Here is a 9,869-nt window from a genome sequence, read left to right as displayed (position 1 = left end):
TGCCGTAGTTCTGATCAGTATCCGCGCAAATATAAAAGTATTCGTAGATTTAAAATAAACTCTCAAAAAGCATCTTTAGTAAAGTAGAAGGATAACATATTGCACAGCAAGTGTATATTTCATTTAAAAACATCACAGTGAGAAAACTGTGATTAGTTAAAATCTATTTTAACCAACTAATTGTATACATATTGCTCTTATAAATAGTTTATATTTTGTTGGCAACTACCGCTAAAGAGTCAACCTCACCTGATAGTATTGACAGGTCCGCTCAACCAATAGCAGCGCACACTGAATACTTGATTGACCAATAGGGAGCGAGGAGGCGAACACCTTTCAGTGGACTCTGAAATCAGCTTGTGTCGTCGAGGCACGTTGGCTTGGAAGACATTTTGAAAAAAAAAAAAAGCGTAAGTACTTGTAAATCTTTATTTTGTTTCATTTAGGATAAGCTCCGAAATAAAAAAAAATTAAAATAGATATACATACCATTTGTTTCTGTTAAATCTCGACCTTGCATCACGTGTTGTTTGGCTAGCTGGTAGGACCGCTAAACCTTTCGTCTATTTTTCACTTTTGTCAAATAAAATAACTTTTATTCGATACTAAAGTTTGTAAGTTATGATTTATGTAACGCAATTCACAATTTGTTGATGCATGTTCACTCGTTGCTTTTTCCAAGAAACATTTAATAGACACACCTGTTGTCTTAAAAATCTATGTTACACTATTTGTTCGACTTTTTACCATCACATTTTGAACAGTTACTTTTGGAATAACAAAGCCCATTGTGTTTTCTATGTGTATGTTATATTAATGCTGATTTAAAAAAAAAGAAGAACAAAGGTTAAGTCTACAAACACTTCATAAATTGTATTTTTATACATGTATGTATGTATATATATAAATTCTCCATGTCTTTAGTGACAGGTTTTGAAAAATATCAATTTCCTTTTGCTAATGGATACAACAGCTGAAATTGTGATGTTAAGCAGGAAAAGTTCCCAGTTTTTGCAAATATTTATAAATCTATTAAAAACCTAATGATGATTTGAAGAGTTTTAAACTTTATGGGAAAGCAGATATCCACTTGTCATCGTAAAGCCAATCGAAATGTGTCCATGTACCCATGATAGGTATCATTAAATCAAAATATGTTTGCATGTTCTAAATGTAAGATACCGTTAGTGATGACCTTTTATGTCCACTGCAGTATGGAACATTTTTATTGGCCCGGGCGTGGCAGAGGAGGGCAGCCTCCCACAGAGGAACCAGGTCCAATTCCAGTGTGTGGCAGGGGTTTAATGTCTACAGGTTTTGCCCCTCCTCAGTCTGGTGTCTCTTCTGCACCTGTTGGAAGGGCAAGAGGTTTGATTAATCCAGCAGGCGATGCTGGTTTCGGACGAGCCAGAAGTACCTTCATGCAACATGAAGACGGTGCATTTGGTCGAGCCCGTGGACTTCTTCTCCCTGCAGAACAGCCATCGATGGGAGTGGGCAGAGGAGCAATGCGGTACTCTCAAGTTCTGAACCAGAGTAGATCACAAACATGTGAACCCAAACATGTGATGGAAATAAACAACAATTTAGTAACAAAGCAGGTAAAATAGGAACAAGGCTAATGCTTTTTAATTAAATCTTAAGAACTAACCAGCATTTTATTCCTCTCCCTTCAGGCTGATCTGCCTTCACAAGGTCCTGGACCTTCACTGGTCTCCATGTTTCGGGGAATGGGAATTGAGACGACGATGCCCTCAAAGGGAAGAGGACTTTTGCCAGTAGGTTAGTGGTACAAGACATACTGTAAAATGTTTCTTGATTTTAAAAACTACAGAAGAAGCTTGCTCTGCTAAAAGTGGCCTTGAGATGATTACTCTTGTGCACAATAATAACCCTGATGACAATTCTGCATTATAATAATAAAACATATTCATTTTTTAATATATAGGAGTTTTCAGACTAACAGGAGTCAAAGTACTTGCTTTACAAAAAGTCACTCGACCTTGAATTTGGAACAACTAATATGGTCCTAGGCGAGGATGCAATAGTAGGTTTACACCTAATGTTACTTTTGATGACTCAATGGCAACACACCTTTTGACTGTGTTATTTTGAATGTTAGCTTCCTTGCACATAACATAACTGGGTCTCTTTGTTAGATTCACAGTAACTACATATCCCACAAGTTAGCATGAGATCTAACGGAAAAGCCGATATTCCAGGAGTAACAATTGATTGTGTAAAGTCTTCAGGAACACCCAATGTCTCCCAAACTTTCTGCCAGTCAAAAACCTTCTTCCCTTTGTCCCAATTGAAATCACATTTTGGGTTCTAAAACGTTTTTCCCAACTCGTAGAATATTTCCTCACACACCGTGAATTTAGCAGCAAGTGACACCCGTGTCTGCTGAATGCTGTTACGCTCCAGGCTCTACACTAAATAAAACCTCAAGCATACAGTGTCTAATGCCCCAAAATGAACTATTATTTGTTATTCCTAAGAATCTATGAAGACAGCAAGAACTGAGCGGATGTTTTTTTTATCCACCAGGAAGAGGAGCCACTGAAGAAGTCAGTAGAGTGACACAGGAAGCAGGTGGACTGAGCGTTCCACAAAGTTTAGAGAGCACAGGGGAAGTGGACGGGAGGGAAAGCAGGTAAAGGAACTTCACCTGAATCTGGTCTTTTCGTACACACCGCCTTTATCAATCTCTTAGTTTGATTAACGTTTACACGATTTATAATTGAAACATCACTGTTTAAGTACAAATTTCTCTATTCTACACTCTCGCTTCTCTCATGTTGCAGTCATTAGGTCACAAATATTATCCATTTTGGACCTCTGTTGTACTCTTCCGTATGTGTCTGTTTGTCTGTTTATAAAATGTACTTAAGCTCTGCCCACTGAAAACTTTCTGGAGATTAAATCTTTAATATAATAATAATAACCACACCCACTCTGCTGTCATTGGTCAAGCGTTTGTCAACATGCATTTATACATTTAAAAAAAAATAATGTTTTAAACCTTTCTTAAAATGTTCATTGAGTATTTTGTTGTCAATTTTTAAGACCTCCGTATCTACAGTACTTCTTGGGAACCAAATCCCCATCACCTTTCAGTTGTTTATATTATATTTTTTTGAAATAAACCATATTGCAAACTCATGCTTTTTATAGTTGTTTTGGGGTTTTTTGTATGTTAATCTAGGAGCTTTATTGTCCACACAAATCACCACTGACTTTAAATCCTGCAGCGTTTGTTCCATGTTTCCTATTTCAGACTTCTTGGCCAGGATCTTCCCCATACTAGGATGCCAGGCCGTGGAAGAGCTTTCTTATCTCCTTCTACAGTTGGACCGGAGCACAAAGTTGTTCCTCTCCCTGGATTACACAGTGTCACTTCAAGCCAGAAGCCTCAGACTCCGGTCAACACTTCCAACACAGGTCTGGACTAACCCTTAAAGAAGAAGCAAGAGTTTTTAATCACACACTTCCTTTACAAAACCATAACATTCAATTTCCACACTTTTAAAAACATTTGAAACATCTCTCTCCTAACTTCTCTGCATGCAATGATGGCATTTTCTAAATGAAGGTTTGAATATCTCTTAGACAAAGTCCCTCCTGCTGCTGGAGCACCAATGAACCCTCAGTCGTGTGCTGCTGTGCCAGAGAGGATGGAGCCAAAAGTGGAGAGCAGGTAAGGTTCATTATGGTTGAGAAGATGTAGAACTGTCATTTATGTGTGTTTAAAAGGATTGGTGGTCTGTTTTTTGTTTTTTTTAAATACTTCTGTTGTTTTTGTCAGCGAGGTGCAGAGTAAAGGTGCTTTTAAAGGAGAATATATATCCATCGGATCCAACCACATCCCCATCATCTGCAAAAATGAAGCTGTTTACCAATACCATGTCACCTTTGAGTATGTTTCACAGGAGTTCAACCTTTTATTGCTGTATTTGAATCGTTTTTTTTAATATATTTTAATTTTACATGTTTAGATCAGAAATATTAAACATGTTGTTGCTGTATGACGACGAAAATATTTGTTGAAATGATTTAATGCCACATTTTTTCATAAACATGACATGATTGCAATATGATGATCTTTTTTTTTTTTTTACTCTTTACTTAAAATAAATATCTGATTAATCTTTTCACAATTTTCATATGCCTTGTAGACCAAATGTTGAATCAATGTCAATGCGCTTTGGCATGATGAAGGACCACCGGGACACAACAGGAGAGGTTGTGGCTTTTGATGGGTCCATACTTTACCTTCCTGTAAAGTTGAACGATGTGAATATTTTTAAATGTTTTTTTTTTTTCTATTTACAAAATAACTGTTATTTAACAAAGTACGTGATCTGTTTAGGTGGTTTTCAAGAGTGTCAGACGGACCGATGACCAGGAAATACAAATCAAGGTCCAGATGACGAAGATTTTGCCTCCCAATTCTGACCTTTGCATCCCTTTCTACAATGTAGTGTGGAGAAGGTACTTGTCACCTTTTAGATGATTAGGATCTTAAATTAGATTTTCACACAGATCTGAATTTGTATTGTATTACTATTTTATATATATTATATATATATATACTGTATGTAAAAGTGTGTTTTATCAAAACGCATTTCAACACGTCTCCTCTTTTTTTCAAGGGTTATGAAAATGATTGGACTTAAACTTGTCGGACGAAATCATTATGATCCAGAAAGTGCTGTAATTCTTGAAAAACACTGGTTTGCACAAAGTTGTTTATGATTAATCTCGTTTTGTTGTGGAGTTTTTGTCTAACTTGTGTTTATTTTAGTTTGCAAGTGTGGCCAGGCTACGCCACTGCTATCAAACACACTGATGGAGGCCTTTATCTGTGCATAGATGTGTCTCACAAAGTGCTCCGTAACGACTCTGTGATGGATGTCATGTAAGTTCTTTATTTTTTTTAATTATATTTTCTGTAATAATGCTTGATGATTGATCAGTCATGACTTGTGCATTTTCACACTGTCGAAGGCAAAGATAAGTATTCGCACTAAGACCAATTTTTTACTTCTTCTAAATCTATTGACTGTTCCCTTCAACTAACTGGACCTCTGGCTAAAACAGACAGAATATTAAATGTGTAAATCTGATCCTGTGGCAGGAACCAGATCTACCAGCAGAGCAGACAAAGCTTTAAAGATGAATGTACCAAGGAACTAGTGGGCTGCAGCGTCATCACACGTTACAACAATCGCACATACCGCGTTGATGGTATTGAATGGGCAAAATCCCCCAAGGACACATTCGAGCTAATGGATGGCTCTAAAATCTCTTTTGTGGAGTACTACAGGTAACTCACTTGATTGAAGTTCATAAAATCATTGCAACTTTGACATTTGTTAATCTGTGTGGCAGCAAACACTACGGCATTCAAATTAAAGAGATGGACCAGCCTCTGTTGCTGCACAGGCCAAAGGAGAGAGCCAGGCCTGGAGGGAAGGTGACCAATCAAATCCATTATATACAAATCTAATTGCAATGGAGCCTTTTCAAATTTTAACATACAAGCTTTCTTTTATGCATTTGTTGGAACGAAAACTCGTTCTCTTTACAGGATTGCAGAAAAATGGAGTCCAGCCCAGCTACTTGGGGAGGAAATTTCACCAGAAAATGTATTGAAAACTTTGAAACAGCACTTTGTTTCAATTTCTTTTTTTCCAGCAAGCCATCTCCGGAGAGATTCTTTTGGTGCCGGAGCTCTCATTCATGACTGGAATCCCAGAAAAGATGAGGAAGGACTTTGGCGCAATGAAGGTGCAGAATAAATGCTTTGTTTGTTTTTTAATTCTCTTCAAAAAGGGTCATATTTAAAGCGACAAGCATGGCACCATCACTTATCACTGTCAAAATGTTTGTTTGCCTGAATCACATTTTATTTTTAAGGAACTGACCCAGGTGATCAATGTTAGCGGCAACCAGCACAATGAGTCAATACAGCAGCTACTGAAGAACGTTCACAAGAGCCCTGAGGGCTTGACACAGTTGAATGGTTGGGGGCTGGGTATTGGTTCTCAAATAGTTATGGTGAGGCTTTTCAATGTCTGTTCAATTCTTATCCTTGCCACAACACTGATCAACCGGAAGTTTTAAAAGGATAATATTTTATCAATTCATTGTACAAGATCAACGGCAAGTCATTGCCACAAGAAAGCATCTGTCTGAAGTCCTCAACATTCACGACTGGATCCGATGCTTCCTGGTCAAGGGAGCTGGTCCGGGAAGCTTCAATCAGAACCGTGAGTTGTTTTTTATCATGTTGAAGGTGTCTAGTTGAGCTTACTGCTGCCACTCAGGTTCCATTGACGTGGTGGGCCATCTTCTACCCGCGCCGCTGTGGAGGTCAGGCTAAAGAGCTCATCTCCACTTTCAACAAGGTGGGCGGATGCATGGGCATTCGTATGGAGCAGCCGATCTATGTGGAGCTTAGCGACGACCGAACAGAGAACTATGTCAAGAGCATCCACTCAAAGCTCACCAGTGAGGTAAAAGTAACTTGTAAATCAAGTACTGATGTGTCTGCTGGTCTCCATTACAGTAAATATAAATATTTTCTGAACAAGAAACACAATCTCACTTTTTCTTTGCAATCGGAACATATTTTAAAATATTTGGTATAAAAGTCAAACACTGTAATTAAGTGTCAAAGAGAACATCTTCCAGGAAATGAAAAGTTCAGAATTCATTAACATTATTGACATTTAATTTCCATACAAGTTTTAAATGTGTCTGCCAGTCCTAAAAACCAGGAATAAAATGTGCATCTTTTGTCTCAGCCTAACATGCAGCTGATCGTGTGCATCGTGGTGGGCAACAGAGACGACCTCTACGGCGCCATCAAGAAGCTCTGCTGTCTCCGGAATCCAATTCCCTCCCAGGTAATGTTTGGTTTTCTGATAATGTGCTCTATTCTGTATCCAGGAAAAAAACAGTGAATCAAACACTATGTATAGAGATTAGGATACAAAGAAAGTCTGCTTATTAACCCAAAAACATCATTCAGCTTTAAACCTCCTAAACCTTAAAGCATAACCTGAATTTACTCTCCTTGAATAAGCATAATTTCTCTCCAACTCCTCGTTTTGTCAGGTCATCAATGTACGGACAATTAGCCAGCCACAGAAGCTGAGAAGTGTTGCCCAGAAGATTCTCCTCCAGATGAACTGCAAGTTAGGAGGAGAGTTGTGGACTGTAAATGTGCCTCTGGTATGCGTGACAACTTTTTTTTTCTGTTGCAGTACTTGCAATACACTTACAAAGATTCAAGCAGTGTGGATAATAATCTGTTTAAACATTTATTTTGTTTTCTAGAAAACTCTGATGGTCATTGGAGTTGACGTCCATCATGACACCAGCAAGTCTCACAGATCTGTCATGGGCTTTGTAGCAAGTGTCAACAGGTTGGAATCTTTTCTTTTTTTTAAAGACTTATGATCACTTAAGAGTTTTTTTTTGTTTTTTTCTAGCTCGCTGACTCAGTGGTACTCCAGAGTAACTTTCCAAGGGCTGACTGAGGAGCTCATCAACAGTTTTAGAGTCTGTCTGTTGGCTGCTCTTCAAAAGCACTATGAGGTAGATCATTTAAGAATATATTGTCCAAAGAACTTTTATACTAACCATCGCTTTTTATCACCACTTGAACTTTTGAAGGTAAATCACAACCTGCCCCAGAAGATCATAGTTTATCGTGACGGTGTGTCAGATGGCCAGCTGAAGATGGTGGAAGAGTTTGAGATCCCCCAGCTGCTAAAATGCTTCGACAAGTTTCCCAACTATGAGCCTCAGGTGGCCTTCGTCATCGTGCAGAAACGCATCAACACCACTCTCTATTTAGGGCCCAGCAGTAAATATGCCGCTCCACCTCCAGGGACCATCCTGGATCACACTCTGACGCGCAAAAACTGGCAAGTGTTTTTAGTGCTTTTGAGGCAAAAGTGAAAAATAAACACTAATATTCTATTAAAGTACTTTTAAAATGGATCAATCCAAATGGACCTTTTTTGATGTTGTTTTCAGGGCAGATTTCTTTCTGATGGCTCATTCCGTCCGACAGGGTTGCGGACTACCGACCCACTATATTACTCTCTACAACACCACCAACCTCAGTCCTCTCCATCTGCAGAGGTATTGGATTATACACGAGTACTGCATGAGAAGTACTCAGCAACTCCATCACTGTCACTTTACACTGCAATCCAAATTGACTTTGTGTATTTAACTCACATTTTCTAATCACCCAGACTGACTTTCAAGATGTGCCATTTGTACTGGAACTGGCCCGGCACCATCCGAGTTCCAGCGCCCTGCAAATATGCACACAAGCTGGCCTTCCTGGCCGGAGAGTACCTGCACTCTGAGCCGGCCATCCAGCTGTCAGACAGACTCTTCTTCCTGTGAGCCGCCAGGATTCCCGTTTGTTCCGCTGAGTTCCTGTTTGCACGTTTGCACTTTTGTTAAGCAGTCGGATCAGTTTTGATAGTTGTACGTTTGTTTTCTTTGTGTTTCAATTTTGTTTTAATTCATCCCATGGATGGTGCTTTTCCTCTTTATTCTCTGGCAATCTTTATTAGAGACGTGACAGGTGTGCACCATTAAAGGAAAACATTTGAGAAAGAAAGTCTAGTTCTTCCAAAAAGTAAAACAGTTTAGTTTTAGACAAAATAGATTTCCTAAGGGAAACAATAAAAAAGACAAGTATGTGAAAAATGTGCATTTATTTTGTGCACATAAGTAACTTTTTATTCAGAGGATTTTCAAAACCTCTAATCCAGGGGTGAGAAAACTCGGTCCTCAAGGGCCGCAGGGTGTGCAGGTTTTTGTTCCAACCGATCGAACATGCACATTTTAACCAATGAGGGTTCAGCTGAAACAAGCAACACCAGACTGACAATCAACTGATTAATCAACACTCCTTAGACACCTGATTGGTCAAAATGTGTCCTTGATCGGTTGGGACAAAAACCTGCACACCCTGCGGCCCTTGAGGACCGAGTTTGCCCACCCCTGCTCTAATGTAATCACTTTGACACGTCGACTGCGTTTCCTGGAGTTACTGGGTGTTTCGGGTAACAACTGTTCTAGTTGAGGTCCATTAGACTCCAAGCTGTGTCAAAGTTCCTCTGTTCTTCTCACTTCAACCATCTGGATGTCTCCATAGCCTCAGCGTTGTTCATGGCTCTCTTCTGGTTGACCTGTAAAGATTACGTAGATGCCATTGTGAGTGCAGACAGTCGTGTGACTCATTTCAATCACAACAGTCGTAGAGAGAAGTCAGACGATAAACTTCTTCTCATTACTTATATCACAAATAAATGCCTTTTTGAACTCCTGCAATGTTGGAATAAACATTTAAAATTCAACTGACGACTGAAGTTCTCTGACCAGACACTGAAGCTGTGGTAATGGTGAGGAAACGGGAGTCGCAGTACAAAACGACTTTATTTCTCACAAAACCAACTGAACAAAGTCGCACTTAACATGACACTGATGGGTGAGAGGCCATTGGTGCAGCGCCCGCTACAAAGCAGTCAATATCCACAATCTCCAGCACCTCCAGGGTTAAAACACCAACAATACTGTAGTCCTTTGAGCTGGATAATACAGAGGATGTTGTCAGATGAAGAGTCAGCACTTCCTTCTCATCCTGGACCCCAGGGAAGACCATCTTGACTATGTCAGACCCCTAAGGACTTAAGTCCTTGACTACAGTCATTACCAACCTATTCCTTCCTTCTGCAGTCCTGAGAAAATGTCAGAGCAGCAGTTGCAGTGAATGCCAGCCAGGCAAACATGGTCACCAATCATGTCCAGGCGGGTAATCAACCACTCGCAAC

At 39.4% G+C, this 9,869-nt stretch overlaps 1 protein-coding gene across 1 annotated transcript; it reads left to right on the top strand.

Annotated features, from left to right (window-relative positions):
• Positions 1–346: 346 nt before the first annotated feature.
• On the top strand, positions 347–9,395 carry piwil2 (piwi-like RNA-mediated gene silencing 2). The gene is made up of 24 exons (XM_087796537.1): positions 347–410; positions 1,214–1,601; positions 1,677–1,782; positions 2,551–2,656; positions 3,281–3,444; positions 3,613–3,700; positions 3,809–3,919; positions 4,179–4,296; positions 4,373–4,494; positions 4,656–4,736; positions 4,808–4,921; positions 5,141–5,329; positions 5,395–5,479; positions 5,701–5,793; positions 5,923–6,063; positions 6,162–6,275; positions 6,333–6,521; positions 6,813–6,914; positions 7,126–7,242; positions 7,348–7,436; positions 7,503–7,608; positions 7,687–7,940; positions 8,053–8,160; positions 8,277–9,395. Exons 2-24 carry the CDS (start codon positions 1,215–1,217, stop codon positions 8,431–8,433), a joined length of 3,141 nt encoding a protein of 1,046 aa, XP_087652663.1. The 5' UTR covers positions 347–410; position 1,214; the 3' UTR covers positions 8,434–9,395.
• Positions 9,396–9,869: the final 474 nt, after the last annotated feature.

Source organism: Callionymus lyra, chromosome 1 (assembly GCF_982586985.1).
Source record: "Callionymus lyra chromosome 1, fCalLyr1.hap1.1, whole genome shotgun sequence".
Lineage (NCBI taxonomy): Eukaryota > Metazoa > Chordata > Actinopteri > Syngnathiformes > Callionymidae > Callionymus > Callionymus lyra.
Note: the sequence above shows the minus strand (reverse complement) of the source record. Positions and strands in the feature narration are given on the sequence as shown.